The sequence below is a fragment of the Mya arenaria genome, chromosome 3 (assembly GCF_026914265.1).
Source record: "Mya arenaria isolate MELC-2E11 chromosome 3, ASM2691426v1".
Lineage (NCBI taxonomy): Eukaryota > Metazoa > Mollusca > Bivalvia > Myida > Myidae > Mya > Mya arenaria.
Genome location: NC_069124.1, coordinates 68,877,945 through 68,896,326, shown reverse-complemented (window position 1 = coordinate 68,896,326; position 18,382 = coordinate 68,877,945). Strand labels below are relative to the sequence as shown.

The window sequence follows — 18,382 nt, the reverse complement described above, 5'->3', positions numbered from 1 at the left end:
TTTGCAATGGCGGGCATTTCTTGTTCAGCTTTTCTTCAATTCAATTTGTCACTAGTCATTCGTGTGTCTCGAGACACTTCTTATTTCACCAGATCGTCCAAGTCTATTATGGACTTTATCCTAGGTACATGACCGGATATAGTTTTAGTGTTTGGTATTGGGGAACCATTGCCTTATCAGCATGTCCGTTACGATTGCCTTTGTTTTGCATTTTCTGATTCAATAAGGCTTTTATATTAATATTAAGCAGAAATTATTGTCATTTTCTCTAGCGGACTTTGTGATCCTCGAAACATTGATAAATACTTTGACTAGGAATGATGATTTAACACATATATCAATATTAATTTATCTTCCACACATTAACTTATGCAATTTTGAGAACTACGTTTACCGTTACCTTTAAAGATTATCACAATTCGCAATAAAGAAATATATATCCGATTTCACACAAATATCAATATCTACTGACAATTTCACAAATCAATGTTTGCTGTTTGGTGAAATATGTATACCAATATCTTCTTAATTTGTCACAATTCGCAACATATTTTCAGAACTGCTAAGCCAAAACATTATGAATACTTTTGCAAAACCACAAAAAAACTTTGCTATTGTTTCCAAAGACCTTACCATTCTCAGTGACAAGGGCACCATCTACGAATCAAACACTGATAAACATTATGAATAACTTATTTAATGTTTAAAGGCCGTTTTACTAAACTTTATACCAGCATTTGGTAGCTGACGCATTTCTTACGAAGGTATTCCAAGAAATTTGTGGTTTCATTAATATTGTAGTACAAAACGTGCACCTGTTTTGCGATGATCTACAAAGATTCCTACGACAGCGTTTAGGGTTTCTCAATTAAAAATAGCCGCATTTATACACTAACATTTTAAAGTTGAAATATTTTATTTATTTTTGCGTATGTAAAGAAACCCAACAGACGACGATTTTGTGGCATCTTTTTTTCTTTTGTTACAATGCCGTTATGACTTAACCTTCAATGTGTGCAACCTCCGGCAATCTGTCACATATTTCTAAAAAAAAATAATTGATCTTATTTCCATGTATTTAAGAACATATTTGATTTAAAACTGTCTCAGGAAGACAAACTCCCACAAACTCACATCAGCGTCTCAATTTTATTTAGTCTTCATCAAATGAAAGCAATGCCATAACATCAGAACATAAAACTATTTCATTTTCATTTCTTTTTCTTACCATAGACAAGTAATATTTACGTTATTTACCACGATATATTTTTTAATTGATACATTTGAGCGTAAACACCAAGTGAGTAACTGAATTTTTGATGGAAAAATGTCTATATAATAGATTAGATTGAACTTCATTTTGGCTGTTTCAAATGAAAGCGGTTATATTTTGAAATGTTTCCGCCTGTATTGGTCGTTATCTTATATGCAAAGTTTATTTTGTTTTAAGGCAATTGTTAAGCACTAACATTAACTTTTCGACGTATTCTGTAATACTTATGCAAACAATTAAAACTTTTTCACGTCAAAACAGTTCAATTCGGGACATTAATGACAAAACATCATGAACAAAGCGTACAGAGTGACACTCTTATTCAAAATCAACACATACATATGTATTACAAACATATATTTTGAGTTATAAACCTTTAACTACTTACTAAATAATGCATTTATGGAAAATATTAATCACTGATATCAATATGTAACCGTGTATTTAATAGCTGAAAACGCAAATTTATTAAATGATTGATGTGTAATGAAAGATTTACTGTGATCTACTATCGTCTCATAAGGTAGAAATACCGTGTTTACTGCACCTTTCTTTCAAAATAAACTTGGTATCCTTCATAAGAACCGTTGGGACTGACATGTATTCATCCTTATGGTATATTAAAACAATTGTATTAATTGTGATTTATTTTATTTGGAAGCAAGCGTGCATCTCTAACATCAAAACGCTTGTAGTTATGGAGCAGTCACAGTGATGACAAACGCAAGCATTGTTTATATATTGACCAACATATGGTCAGTTTTCCACTATTTGGGCTGTCTACGTAGTTTCAACACTTATTTGATTCATACTTAAATGTTTACTTGACAGTAACTTTCCTATACGCTCTTATGGTAATTGTTCATTTTTACTGAAGAACTGGACGTATCATGATGTTAATTTATGCAAGTGTATTTGCCATATAACGACCTGAAAATGGCATATTCTATACACATTTAAAATATGTTTTGTTTGACTCGATATTTTGTTATTTCTGCATAATAGTGGAACGGCTTAATTGGAATATATACATGTAAATTGTTATGGACGAAGAACTACGAAAGTACGAAACGGTCGTTCAATTCGAAATATCATTTACAAGGTTTATAAAAAAAACAGAACTCGCACACAAATGTGACATATTGTTTGCCGCCGAATGAGCATGTAAGTGGACACATGTCAAATTTTGTTCGAGTTGTGTTCTTGTCCTTTCATATGTAGAACTAGAAAGTTATTAACGTTATGTCTTGAATCACGTTTCCCATATCCAATTTTAGCACCATCGGTACCTTTACCCTTACCATTACACCCCCGAACAGAGAATCGAATGACTGTGTCACCAGACGGAATTTTCTCCATTCTTATTTTTAAACCAGGCCCTGTGGATGCCGTTGAAGCACAAAGAGAACTTCTCGACGTCCGGGAGTATATTGAACGACCCTCCATGTGATTTGTCCCTGTGCGCTGGAACATTTTGGACTGCCGCCACTTTGTTTTCAGGCAACAGCAACATCGTTGAAACTCTCTCTTGAAGTTAATTGTGAAGAGCCCTGGAAAGAATCAACATGATTTATTGTCAAATTTTCCGCCACCAATAAAGGAAATCTTATTCAGCAAGGGCCTACCTAAAGGTATCATTGTTCGCGCAAGTAATGTTACATAAACTGATGGGAGGAATGAACTACCAATATATTCAACTGTCTGTTTAACATCACAAACGGAAATAACACAGTTAGATTGTCATGGAGTCGTCTGGCAGACCGGAGAAAGATTGAACAGCACGCTACCGTTGTAATGACTTCATTTAAAAGCAACCTTATCACAGAATAAAAAAGGTATAAAAGTAAACTAATGCACTAATGTTTCTGCTTAGTTTTGTTTACGACTTGGACACAACCTAATGACAAAACTTTTTCAACTTTTTGTAAAACATGAAGTTATTGCACTTTACAGTTCATAGTAACCCATTAAGAGCGTAAAACTAGCCGTTTCAAACATTTTAGTATCCTAATAGTTTTACGGGGCATTTTATGAAAAAAGTGCAATTTAAAAAAAACAAGAAAACCTAAAAAAGTAAAATTCCTTGATGACAGGGTCTATTCTTTTCACAATCTAATCCATTTTAGTATTTGAAACTTTCCTGACAAGATGAAATACTAAAATTAAGGCATTTCCGCCTTATTCATCCATATATAAAATAAATCCGAATATTCAAATTGAAAATTTGCAATAATTGTTTTTTGCCGATGATCTCAATAGTTTAAAATCAAAACAAATCCCCTTAAATTATCACATTTATAAATAACATTCTCGAACGCCAGATCGATGATGTTGTCGTGTCAATGTCAAATACGGTATGAGTGAAGATGTAAAACTTAGACAGGGCTAAACATGTCAAAGCGGATAGCCAGCAGATTAGTTCAGACTATTGTCATATGTGTATACGGATGGGACAAGTAAACACAAAATCATTCTCATAAATTGCTTTACAAAGACATATAACAGCAACACTCAGCCCTTTTACATTTATCAACATCCACTGTCTACGAATTGGACACAAAATGTCACAATTATTAAGTATCTTCGATGGGTCTGAAGACAGATGTGAAGAAGGTAAGATGTTACATAAACCATGTTTTGGTAAAAATCCAAATTATCCAGAAGGAGACCTGGGATACAACTTTCTTCTACGACAACCCAATTTAGGTGCTTGTCCTCCCACTCCGTTTCCAGAGAAGTAAAATACTTAAAGGAAGGTTTTACTGCAGCTTTCTTGAAATGATGAGCGCAGTAATTAAAGTCTTAATATTGATTATTAGAGGAGGTAATCTAATTCCAGGCTACTAACAGAAACAACAAAAATCATGCCCCATCCAAGACCAAGCATTTTAGTTACTTTACCGATTATTGGGTAGTATGCCTATCTCTCTAAGATATGCAACAGCATAAATAGCATAAAGAACTATTTTTATTTCCTTCATGTTTATCAAGATATGTGCACTAACAGTAAAATATCATGCACTTTTCTTGTATTATTAACGGATCTTTAAAAATAACAGTAAAATTCATTTACTTGTTTTCGTTACTTGATAAAGCACTTAAGTTAAGAAAAGAAAAGTTGATAATGTTATTTAGAAATTTGCCTTTATTTAGTATGTCTGCGAAAGAGAGAGTGTCTAGTTATTTGACCCTGGTATTCAACAGGATATCTTGTACAAAATGCAAGCAAAACAAAAATAATATGGTGTTTATTTTTAACGGAAAAACCAACCAAGATATATAAACTATATGTTCATATTTGTAACGAATATCCCACCTTATCAATACATATAAACTGAACCTGTTAATATAGACAAACAAACGAAAATCAAAGGGAAACTAGTGTTTACATATTGGACAGAAAAACGAACGTTTTTGGATAACTGATAGTTAGACTAAATAAAATGTCTGATTTAACCTTTAACGAAAAAGAGAAACGATATAATAAGTCCAGTAATTTTCATGGTGAACTTTCATTGCAAAATGTTTTGAAAATCCTGTAATGCACGGATAATGCTTATTTAAACCTTTGACTTCTAACCTTGACCTCGACCTTTGACTAACAGACCTTGGTGTTATGCGGTACACGTAACCTGATCATAGTGAAGCTTCATGGCATGTTTTTTGGAAACCCTATATTGCATGGTCACGTTACAACCCGGACAAGGATCATTTCAACCTCTGACCTCAAACCTTGACCATAACCTTTGACGTACATACATTGATTTTGTGTGCGACACGTCACCTCATCACGATGAAGCTTCATGACAAGTTTTTTTTGACAAATTCTAAATGCATGATACACAACCTGATCATGGTGAACCTTCATGGATTTTTTTTGGAAAATCGTATGATGCAAAGTCAAGATACAGCCAATACAAGGATTATTTTAACCTTTGACCGCTTACCTTGAACTTTGACATACTCGGGCCTTGTGCAAGAAATGATACCTCATCATGGAAAACCCTCATGTTAAGTGTGTTTTTGTTATATCATATAAATCATTTAAGGCATGGTCAAGATACAGCCAGGACCAGAATCATTTCCACCTTTGAGCTCTAACCTTGACTTTCTAGGTAAAGACCTGGTTCTTGTGCGCGGCACGCCACCTCATCATGGTGAACCTTCATGGCATTTTGTTTGAAAAATCTATAATGCATTGTGAAGATACAGCCGAATTCAGTTCGGATTGACGAACGCACGAAGGCACATACACGGAACTGCCATTTCTACAACTTTTTTTCGCTCACCGCATGCGGGCTCGACAAAAACATGCACCTGTTACGGAATCAATCATTCAAATGTCGTAGTGTTGTGTCCAATGCGATAATGCCTAAAAATAGTTTAACTGATTTAAATGAGTATTCCATATCACGCAACTAATATGGTCTAAATCATACTTGGTGAAAAGGCGAAAACGCTCCAAAGGATGGTATAAAGAAAAATATAGAAAGGGATTACTAACAGAGACCACCGAGATCGAATGACACCAGTGAAAACAATTATTGGTTCAGAAACAGTTAAACACATGCGATAACAGAAAACCCAGAGCAAAAACTGGAACGTTCCGTCGCGGCCCCTTGCAAACCTGACATTGGGCTAACACTCGGCACGTGGCTTCATAGTGATCGTAGCTTCTCGAGTACTAAAAGGTGGTGGTCATGATTTAAGCGATAAAATGCAAACTTGGGTCGTTGCAAAGTTGTAAACTAACCAACTCTTGAACATAATTGACATTTGCATTTGTTCCAATTGATTTACTAATTTGTGACCATGAAGCTTTGAGGTTCTTGGAGGAGAGTGCAGGCTACCTTGCTGTCGTCAAATACAGAGTTTGTACTTTATGACACCCACGTACATTAAACTTTTAATATTTATCTTTTTGTAAAGGCTTTATGTATTAATTTGTGCTAAGTCTCTTTAAAAGTATTTCCGTCAATAAATGTATTCAACTAATTGCTGTAAAAATATTTAATGGGCTTGTTGTTAGTGTCCTTCAACATTCATCAATGTCTTTTAAGCTGTTCGTTCTTGGAAATTCAATTTGAGTAGTTCATGCAAGTCAAGATTCTGTTTCAAACTTCCTTACGTTTGGCTTCTGGATAAACAGGGACTTTAGTTAAAAATAGTCTACAGCCATTTAAATAAAGTTTTTTGGTCTGATTTCGCAAATGACGGGGAAATGTAGCGCCATGACATAACTGGTAGGAAGTATTCCTAATATATTGCCAAAAACATGTGACGCCCTTATTGAAAGAAAAGCTTCGTCGAATCTGATTTTTACAAATATTGAAACTTTTATTTTCGTTTTCGCTTGATATTCTCGCTTTTCGCATTTGTAAACATCAGATACGTCGTAGGCATTCTTTTTTCCGCTACCTTCAAACTTGAAATAATTACAAAGAAAAAAGAAAAAGAAGCCTTAAAAATGTACAGCATAAAGGGCGTTATCAATAATGGAAACTATTTAATTAACGATACTAACCAGGAGAAACATTTGTTCCAAACAATGTGTTTTCTACATTTTCGCGTCCATCATCGAAATGAGGCTCAAAAGCCTCATTTAAACCGCCGTTGCCTAAATTGTGTTTAACTTCTCAGACTCGTACTGTAACAAAATCAAAACGTTCGAGTAACTTACCATAAACAATAGGGTTAACACAGGAATTAGATACTGCAAATATGAAAAGACTGCTCTGTATCTTCGAGTCCAACTCCCGAGCTGATTCACTGGAATATAAATAGATACTATAGTTGAATTTAAAAAAGATAAACGGGCCAAGTAATTATTACATTCCAGAAAGAAGTATATTTAGCTTTATGTAAATTCATCATTGACTCTATAGACATATCTAGTAAACAAAAAACTCTAATTTAGTAGTGAAAGTTCCATATAACAACAGTTTGAGTATCTGCTTTGCAAAATATGTTGATACTTCAGTGGTTTACCAAAGACGATATTTTGATTGTTGCTTGGAGTGTGTTGGCTCGTATTGTTGGGTATTTTTTTTCATTTTGTTATGCCTTGATCCCCAGGCTTTTAAATTGGATCTTGTTAAATTGAAATGCAAGTTTGATTGCACAGTTATTGTTTTCAATGACAGCTTTCTTATAGTTTAGGATACCCGTCCCATAGCTCTCGTAGCTGTAGATTCCAACAGCACTCAGATTGAATCATTTGCAACCAAGTTCTGGATAAAATTCTGTTCTTTTTTTACATTTTTTCGTCCGAACGGAATGACTTTTGCATTAATCAAATTTGAAACTGTTTTTTAATTTAATAATTTTGCTGGTTGAAATGTATGAGAAGCAATGAACGATTTGATGTATTTTAATCAGGACTGAAAACAATATTAGGATATCATTTTGGACCGCTATATTCTCCCATCGCCTTTAACGTAACTTCATTAAGCACGAAATTATAAAACACATATCGCCAGAAACACCTACACACATTTCATGCTCATCGTGCCGTCTAAGCTCGGTAAAACTGCATTAATAGCCTGCAATGAATGCAGCATGGAAATTTTAGTAGGCGATTATATCTTACGGTACCGCGGTTACCGGTTTAAGTGCCGATCACATTTTACTCATGTAGAAGAGCCATACCGATATCAAAATGATTTTAAATTATTTTATATATATCATAGCAAACGTTTGAAATATATGTTTTCATTTTTAATCTCTTAAACGCTTATTTTTACAAAAAGTTTTAAATGTTATAAATGCTTTAATTGATAATTTAATTATTAAGATTCAGTATGTATGGGAAAGTTTAATGGGCAACACTCTCTATAATGCCTGTTTAAAGCTCGAGTACTTGTCTGTTTTATTGATAGACAATGAAGCTGAGGATCCGTTCGTCTAATATTGAATTTGATATATAATTTGCTGTGTAGATTACTCGATTTTAGGACTGTGTAAAAAGGCAAAAAATGTCCATCTACCAGAAAGACCCGGTCCTAAAGGACCCGGTCCAGGAAAGCTCACTTTAAAAATAAAAAAGGGAAAGTTCTTCAAACCTACAAGGGATTTTTGCTGTGTAAGTTTTTATGATCTAATAATAAAGTCATTATAAATCTTAAATGTCTTGGGTTTTTTAATATGTATATTGTGTTATATATTCTGGTACCATAATTAATATGTATATAAAACAATGTTTATGACCACATTCTTTATCTTTGGGCGCCATTTTATGATGCATTCCAACATATATTCGTTTCGTATATGATAGAGAAAGATGTCAGTGCTACCAACACTATTAAAAGTATTGTATTCAATAGCTTGTATGGCGTGCCAGGGAAAGAGTGATGAAAAAAAACGTTAAGTACTTATAGCTTGGCTGGTTAAGCCACTAATTAAAAGGTGATATTGGCTCCTGTGAATATAAATCATATGGAAACTGAACAGTAAAAGTGAATAATCAATATATAGATAAAGAAGTTGCTATGACAACACATACACCTAAATAATTTCATTCTAAGCAGATAAAGAATTCATTAACTATATGTCCATTAAAGAGTTTTAAAGACATTTTTTTCTAAATGATAAAAAAACATTTAGTATCCATCCAGTGTGGTTATCTCATTTTCATAATCCCTGAAAGATATAAAATGAAGATGCAAATAATTAATCATTGTTATCAAATCTAAGGGAATCAAATAACATAGATATAAATGGTTTGCTTTCCATTTCAATATATTTAATTTCTTATATTACGCAATATCCTTCAGTGGCCTTATATTTTACTTAGCATATGTTAGAGTTGAATTTTGGCAATTTACGGCGAACCTCGGCCGCGGGTAAAAACTAAATCAGTTGGTGTTTGTTGGTGCTTTCGTCAGTATCGATCAAAGTGAAATTAATGAACAGAAAATTGAAACAAAAAAGTTTATGAATAATTCTCGTATAAATCAACGTGTGTTAAATTGCATTGAGCACCAATCTGGTGGAAATTTTAAAAACTAGATGATTAAAGTAAAAACTATTCTACAAAAATATGAACTAGAAAACCAATTTATATCGCCAGATCAAACTATCCGTGCGCATAATCTACACAGTAGAATGCAGGCTGAATATACTGAACAGTGGGCAAAATGGAACAGATGCGGTAATGAGTGAAATTTGACAAAGGCGTAACAAACCTACCTTTTAAAGGACATCCTAATCAATAAAGATACTTTTGAAATTTAAACTGCAGTAATAGAATGGTTACGCCTATCCTGCCTGTAACCGTTCTGGTATGGGAATGAATGTGTGGACAAAACTGCAGAAAACTCTCTCAAACATGGGACGAATAACGTTTATGAATTTGCCTGCATATATAACATACCTGTCAAACCACCACCAGACAGCTAAAACGTAGTACGGTGTCCAACAAAATATAAAAACTCCCACTGAAAAAGAAAATATAACATAAATAACAACCCTGGCTCGATGACTCTATACCCTATAGGAGAGCTGAATATGTACAATAATAACAGTTTACTGGTGTATATGTTTAAAGTTAAGTTATGTCTCGTCTCAAATCAAACTTCTGATCCGGGTTTTGACAAATAATTGAAACCCCAGTAAATCCAAAAATGTTTCTTTACAGCAGAGACAAAAAACTCAAAAGTGAAATCCTGAACCTACACTTTTTCCACAAAGTTGAGGGTTAGTGCTAAACTGATAAAACTCAATCAATACTATAAGGAATTGAAACTGTCTTGCACTTGAATACAAGGATTTCATTCATCCGATGCATATACCACCTTTTATCACATGATGATTCTTTTGCTAAAAATCTGGTAGTCTATCGGAATGGTTGTTTTTTTAAAAGATGCGCGAAAATTAGCAAATTCAAGAATGACAAAACATGCAATAAAATGCATATACCAATTATTCCATTCGTAGCCATTTTACCTAACATAATTATGTAACTATGATATAAGATTGACTTCGTTACTACGACCTCAGCAAGCATCTGGTTAACTTTTGCGAAATAGACTATGCTTAAAAGACCTCACAACAATATCAATGTATTCGGTTATAAAGACGTGATCAATAATGTTTGAAGCCGTAGCAGGGTGCTCATTAAAAACTATGATTAAGATAAATTAATCATGTTCGGCACGGCAACTAAGCAGGATTGTAACTCCACTGTATTATGGAATTTCATGGTTTCGGATATGATGAGTGTTAATAAATAGACGCTTAGCTCTCTACTTATCAGTGTTCGTGTACCAGGTGTTAAATTGCGCCATAAATGCTACGTCGGAGGGCAACATTTAGCTTCGAATGAGGACTTTAAACAAAGATAACTTCACTATTTCTTTACCATTTTTCCCCATGGCGCAGTCTACGCCGCTTACGGATCCCCACCTTCGGTCTTTTACCAGAGTTGTTGATTGAGAGTTAAGTTTCTAAAAACATTTCGACAAACCTTTTACCAAAACGGCCGTCTGGTGGAGTACTGTCAAAACGTTATTTTGGAAACAGCTTCGTCGAAGTGTTTGATGAAACTAATCACCTTATCAAACTCCGGTAATAAAACGAAGGCAGGGCTCTTTAAGCGGCATAGACTGCTCTTTGTTTTAAGTCTTCATTTAAAAACAAAAGGTTGCATTCCGACGTAGCATATATGACGTAATTTATCACGTGGTATGCCGCCACACTGCTTAAAAACTATCGAGAATTTTTTTCTTACTTTTAATTGCGAAACTTAGGAAATAAACGTATATTTACCTTGTTTGTATATAGCTTCTATTATTTTTAAGTTCTATCACTCTGTCTTTCTAAAGTTAACGCTACTTAAAATCAATTCTACCTACCTCACATCTACTTACATTTTCACAAACGGCTTCGAACTACAATGATAGGATATAATTGTAAATTACCAATTACGATCGTCATTTTGAGCGTCCTTGACCTCGCCCTCTCAATGTTACCGACGGCGGACCTTCTGAGCCGCCCGCTGGACTGGGGACAGTTTAAGTCCAGCATCTCCTCTGGAATATGTTTATTGCACAGATTATCACGTTATGTTAAATGTATGTTGGTTGTCAGGGAATTAGTGTTTCTTTACCATCGCTTTGTGATATACCCATTCTCCGAGCACACGGTCCTAGAGCTTAAACCATTGATACTTTAACATAAAGTATTCGTATATAAACAAATAAGAGCAAACCTATGAGCTGTATATTCTGACGTTGCTGTAGTACTGATTTATACATTTCATTTCGTCTGATCTTTTTAACAAACACGCACTCTTCTCTTCACTGCCGCCAATTACAAAATATGAAAGCTGCATTTACAAGCAAATGTTCCCGTGGTGAATTGATACTAGGAAAATATCTTATTACCCCAAGTATAGTTCGTTACATAATTGAAGATATTTATGACAATTTATAGTTCAAGCCTAGCGAAGCATAAAAAATATAAGACAAGAATTTGCTTTAGAAAAGGAAATTTGTAATAATCTGTTAAGAACAGGTTGTTATATTTATGATGTAATATGCAGCGGAATGCACAGTTTTCAATTTTAATGACAATGCGGCTCCTTAATGAGGATATACGTATCACAAATGTTTTATGAGGTCAAAATTATATTTTGTCTAATGCGAAGGCAATTATTTCTGTAAATCAGTATTATAAATCAGGTGAAGCGGTAGACATTAACAGTGACTGGCTTAGTTTTTGAGAAGTGTTCACACTATAATGTAGACCACTAAAAGCCTTAAAGAGTGATAGTATGAACTTAAACAAAATAAATGGTTATGGTTAAATAATTCGCATCAAATTTAATTAAGAAATTTTGAGAACATACTAACAATCTCTAACCATTACTTGAATGTTGAAATGAATGTTAAGGCAATCATTTTCATATCATAAACACATAATTATGTGTATAAAATATATTCCACATTTTACTTATCTTACATTTCAAAGTTCAAATACAATATTTTCCTTACCTTTACTCTGTCGCGTTTTCTTGGAGATTTCCCTCAGAATGAGCCCATAGGACAGTGAAATGATGACCAGAGGTAGACCGTACATCGCCACCATTGTGAAAAGGTTGTACACTAGCTCGTGGGCGGGGGTCGGGAAGAAGTTGAATGTGATGCACTGTCGGAACCAGGGGTAGGCTGGATGTGCCTCCTCGTGGAATATCACGCTCTGAAAGAAAAAAAGTGGAGTTAAACGCCGTGTTTATAAGTCTATATTGATAGAAGGAGTTCGACCAAAGACTAAGTTTATTGTTGTTAACTACTAAAATGAATAATCAAAACTATCAAACAACAACCAAAGAGTAAGTATTAGCAATCATGATGGAAACACAAAATGTAAAGTCGGTTTCACCCATACTATTAGTTGACTATAGCTGTTAAGGTGTCGACCTTTCACATTAGAGATCGTTGGTTGGATTACCATCAGGGGAACGTTCTCAGTGTCTCCAAAACTGGACACAGTACTGGGTCCTTATATCACCTTTCAGCTGTTTTCACAATTTACCTAAAATAAGTATACACTAAATGTACGTGTATTAAAGAGGAAACTTTTAAATGCGGTGAAGACAACAGTGTATTATGTTTCATTTTCTTGTTGAAAGTGTTATTTAGTGTAATCGTATGTTTTTGCTCTTTCATTGCCAACGTCTCGGAAAAACTGGTGTCTCGTAAGCTGAAATTCAGTCATACAGAGAATAAACAGTTAATTTGTTCTCACCAGATGTTTTTACTTCCTTCATATATATTAGGAAAACTATTCTTTGCTATTAAGGATCATGTTTTCGATATGATGCAATATTTTTTACCCAAAAGTGCAATGAAATAAGAAGGGTTATAATTTGTTTTGATTTGCTATTTTATTAAAGGTATCAGATCGGTTAGCTTCTGTAGACTCCTGATGCATAATTTATTCGTCTTTCATTTAAACTATTTAAATAATGATTTTAAAGTCAAGCTTGGTGTTCTGTCTCTTATTTATCCTGCCGAAGATGGACATGATTTACTATTTAAGCACTTTGAAGACAAATCTTTCAGCATGTCGGTCATTTATATTAAAACTAACGCAACAATATAATATTAGTATGTTAATTAAAATATGTGAAAATAATATATACTTTGTTTCAAAGCACCGGATTTGTTTAATATACAATAAATTCATTTCTAAATCGGAGTACGAAAAGTGTTAAATTACATCAAAAGCCTGAAAGTCGACGGTTCCAGAACATCAAAGCATACAAACTATGCATACTTTATATACACATTCAAACAAACCACACAAAAAGAACAAATGTGTCGCAACCGGCGAGTCACAAACACCTAAAAAAAAGGAGGAAAGACACAATTGTTTTTGGTCAATAGTAGAAATATGCATTCATTACAACGATTGCACCACTTAAGACAAATATAAGTTACAATTTCTTTGTGAAGGTCCCCCTTAAGAACTCATTTTGATCGGTTCAACAAGGAGGTGGTGCACATCCTAGGTTTCGACCATGCGTGCGCCCTCCTCTTGTAACAAACCCTGTAACTGTTCCTGCGTTGAGCTACAAGCTATAACAAAATTAGTTTCAGTCCTCCCAGGCGTCACTGTAACGTCAATATCGTGTGTATTTAAGATTAAACCCATAAGGCAAGTGGTAACTTTGAAATAAAGAGTCTGGAAAAAACAGAATTGCCAACAAAAAGGAGAAAAATATTAGACAGCCCAGACCAATTACCATATGTTTAGGGGCGATAATCAAAACGAAACGCTCGGGTAATTTGATATACATCTGGATCAAAGCAAAAAGCATACTACAAGCTCCAAATAAAAGTCTGGATGTATTATAAGGATGGAATATGTTAGTACTTCGAAAAAAAAAACAGGTAAACATTACGGTATTTAATACACTTAAAGCAACCTTATTCTGGAGTTTACACTTATACATACTCTTGAAATACAACATCCCATCAACATGTTAACTAAGCCAATATAAATGGGATAGTGTAATTCTTAAAGCTGCACTCTCACAGATTAACCGTTTTGACAACCATTTTATGTTATGTCTTGGAATGAACCATTTTTTGGGTAAATACCGGCAAACCAGTGTTTTATAAGACTGCTGACAAAAGATCAGATCGCATTTCACAGATAAATGAAGCATGGATAAAAGGTTAAGAATAACTCTTCAAAAAACTATGCTTTTGTACAGAAATGGTATCCCAAATCGGAAGTGCTGTACTTCTGCCGTATTTCCTGAACTTGTCCTGGCACATATAAAAATGCAAAAGTAAAATTATAAACCAAGTTTGATCAAGCGTCAATTTTGAAGACAATGAAGAATAAAGTAAAATAAATCAAATAAACTATATTCCATCACCAACCAGATACTGACAACGCTTTAAACAAATGAAACTAGCCAACTCCTCTGAAGTACGATACATTCATACAATTAAACACCAATCCGACATAGTTCGTCTTAGTAAATGTAATGTTTAAAAATATGTGTTTATACGGTCTGATATGTGATAATGTTTGTTATATTGCACAAATCATGAAATCAAACATAAGGATGAGAATTTTGCATGCATACATTTTTTAAACCAACTGACTTCTTTACCAGCGAGATCTTGTTTGAACCGGAAGTCATTCATCTTCCATCTTCAGATGAGATAAGCTGGCGTTAATTACTCAAAAGCTCATTCATTTTAACCCGTAAATTGCTACCGTAATTGCTTCAGAATCCTTCCGTTGCAGACCTATATTTTCCTGAAAAAGTTCCTTAGAAAATTAATAACGTTTCATGTGTAGCCAGGTTTCTTATAAAAATACAAAGAACATATAAATGCGTTTGGTCCTGGAGTTGTCGCATAGGAAATTGCACGTCTAGAGTTTGATACTTTATCTCGACGGCATGTGTCGTTGTCTGAATACTAATGAACTAAAAGGATGTCGTACAAGAAAGTGGGAGGACATGCTCTCCAACTTGCTAATTGCCAACCAATTTACTACATACGATATGAATTCGAGTACAATAATCAAGATAAATTGATAAATGAAAGAGAACTTAATACCTTCAATTTTCAGTATATTTGTCTGGAGATAACTTGATTTTCTAGGACGTATGGTTAAGGTTTTGAACAATAATTTTTTTCTTTCTGTTAATAGTCGCTAACAATGGTAACTAAGAGTAAACTTTTCCTTCAAACAAACCTCTTCGGCCGGCTAACGCGTGCAACTTGCTGTATGTTAAGACCCTATGCTCGTTTCAATGCGTTGTTTGTCTTTATTATATGACTGCTTATATTTTGAGATATGGCGTTTCCTCCCCACAAAATGATGCAGATACGATCCGTTATGGTGTCTCCGATCTCATGTAACGCAATCAATGATATTTGCAATGCGTCAATCGAACTACATAAAGTGCATGAAAGGTGTCAAATAATGGCTCCTTGGTTGGAACCTGTAGTTCCATCCAAATGAAACATGACGCCAATCTAAAAGACAGATCCTACGGAAGAACAAATGCATGTATCGAATGAAAAACGGCAGTCTCTGTCATGGATTGAGACACAAACATTGAATGAAAACGGCAGTCTCTGTCATGGATTGAGACACATACATTGAATAAAAAAGGCAGTCTCTGTCTTCGATTGAGACACATACATTGAATGAAAACGGCAGTCTCTGTCATGGATTGAGCCACATACATTGAATGAAAAAGGCAGTCTCTGTCATGGATTGAGACACATACATTGAATGAAAAAGGCAGTCTCTATCTTCGATTGAGACTCATACATTGAATGAAAAAGGCAGTCTCTGTCTTGGATTGAGACACATACATTGAATGAAAACAGCAGTCTCTGTCTTGGATTGAGACACATACATTGAATGAAAACAGCAGTCTCTATCTTGGATTGAGACACATACATTGAATAAAAACGGCAGTCTCTGTCTTGGATTGAGACACATACATTGAATGAAAACGGCAGTCTCTGTCTTGGATTGAGACACATACATTGAATGAAAAAGGCAGTCTCTGTCTTGGATTGAGACACATACATTGAATGAAAACAGCAGTCTCTGTCTTGGATTGAGACACATACATTGAATGAAAACGGCAGTCTCTGTCTTGGATTGAGACACATACACTGAATAAAAAAGGCAGTCTCTGTCTTGGATTGAGACACATACATTGAATGAAAACGGCAGTCTCTGTCATGGATTGAGACACATACATTAACGGCAGTCTCTGTCTTGGATTGAGACACATACATGGAATGAAAACGGCAATCTCTGTCTTGGATTGAGACACATACATTGAATGAAAACGGCAATCTCTGTCTTGGATTGAGACACATACATTGAATGAAAACGGCAGTCTCTGTCTTGGATTGAGACACATACATTGAATGAAAACGGCAATCTCTGTCTTGGATTAAGACACATACATGGAATGAAAACGGCAGTCTCTGTCTTGGATTGAGACACATACATTGAATAAAAAAGGCAGTCTCTGTCTTGGATTGAGACACATACATTGAATGAAAACGGCAGTCTCTGTCTTGGATTGAGACACATACATTAACGGCAGTCTCTGTCTTGGATTGAGACACATACATTGAATGAAAACGGCAGTCTCTGTCTTGGATTGAGACACATACATTGAATGAAAAAGGCAGTCTCTGTCTTGGATTGAGACACATACATTGAAAGAAAACAGCAGTCTCTGTCTTGGATTGAGACACATACATTGAATGAAAACGGCAGTCTCTGTCATGGATTGAGACACAAACATTGAATAAAAAAGGCAGTCTCTGTCTTGGATTGAGACACATACATTGAATGAAAACGGCAGTCTCTGTCTTGGATTGAGACACATACATTAACGGCAGTCTCTGTCTTGGATTGAGACACATACATTGAATGAAAACAGCAGTCTCTGTCTTGGATTGAGACACATACATGGAATGAAAACGGCAGTCTCTGTCTTGGATTGAGACACATACATGGAATGAAAACGGCAATCTCTGTCTTGGATTGAGACACATACATGGAATGAAAACGGCAATCTCTGTCTTGGATTGAGACACATACATTGAATGAAAACGGCAATCTCTGTCTTGGATTGAGACACATACATTGAATGAAAACGGCAGTCTCTGTCTTGGATTGAGACACATACATTGAATGAAAACGGCAATCTCTGTCTTGGATTGAGACACATACATGGAATGAAAACAGCAGTCTCTGTCTTGGATTGAGACACATACATTGAATAAAAAAGGCAGTCTCTGTCTTGGATTGAGACACATACATTGAATGAAAACGGCAGTCTCTGTCTTGGATTGAGACACATACATTAACGGCAGTCTCTGTCTTGGATTGAGACACATACATTGAATGAAAACGGCAGTCTCTGTCTTGGATTGAGACACATACATTGAATGAAAAAGGCAGTCTCTGTCTTGGATTGAGACACATACATTGAAAGAAAACAGCAGTCTCTGTCTTGGATTGAGACACATACATTGAATGAAAACGGCAGTCTCTGTCATGGATTGAGACACAAACATTGAATAAAAAAGGCAGTCTCTGTCTTGGATTGAGACACATACATTGAATGAAAACGGCAGTCTCTGTCTTGGATTGAGACACATACATTAACGGCAGTCTCTGTCTTGGATTGAGACACATACATTGAATGAAAACAGCAGTCACTGTCTTGGATTGAGACACATACATTGAATGAAAACGGCAGTCTCTATCTTGGATTGAGACACATACATGGAATGAAAACGGCAATCTCTGTCTTGGATTGAGACACATACATGGAATGAAAACGGCAATCTCTGTCTTGGATTGAGACACATACATTAAATGAAAACAGCAGTCTCTGTCTTGGATTGAGACACATACATTGAATAAAAAAGGCAGTCTCTGTCTTGGATTGAGACACATACATTGAATGAAAACGGCAGTCTCTGTCTTGGATTGAGACACATACATTAACGGCAGTGTCTATCTTGGATTGAGACACATACATTGAATGAAAACGACAGTCTCTGTCTTGGATTGAGACACATACATTGAATGAAAAAG

The 18,382-nt window shown here is 34.9% G+C and overlaps 1 protein-coding gene across 1 annotated transcript in view; it reads right to left on the bottom strand.

Annotated features, from left to right (window-relative positions):
- Positions 1–1,684: 1,684 nt before the first annotated feature.
- LOC128229062 (adipokinetic hormone/corazonin-related peptide receptor variant I-like) overlaps positions 1,685–18,382 on the bottom strand; it is a 29,296-nt gene continuing 12,598 nt past the window's right edge. The window contains exons 2-6 of the mRNA XM_052940710.1: positions 12,265–12,469; positions 11,191–11,301; positions 9,645–9,708; positions 6,954–7,042; positions 1,685–2,823 (exon numbers count right to left, since the gene is read on the bottom strand). Of these exons, the coding sequence (XP_052796670.1) occupies positions 2,453–2,823; positions 6,954–7,042; positions 9,645–9,708; positions 11,191–11,301; positions 12,265–12,469 (840 nt within the window). The 3' untranslated portion in view covers positions 1,685–2,452. The remainder of the gene's footprint in view (positions 2,824–6,953; positions 7,043–9,644; positions 9,709–11,190; positions 11,302–12,264; positions 12,470–18,382) is intronic.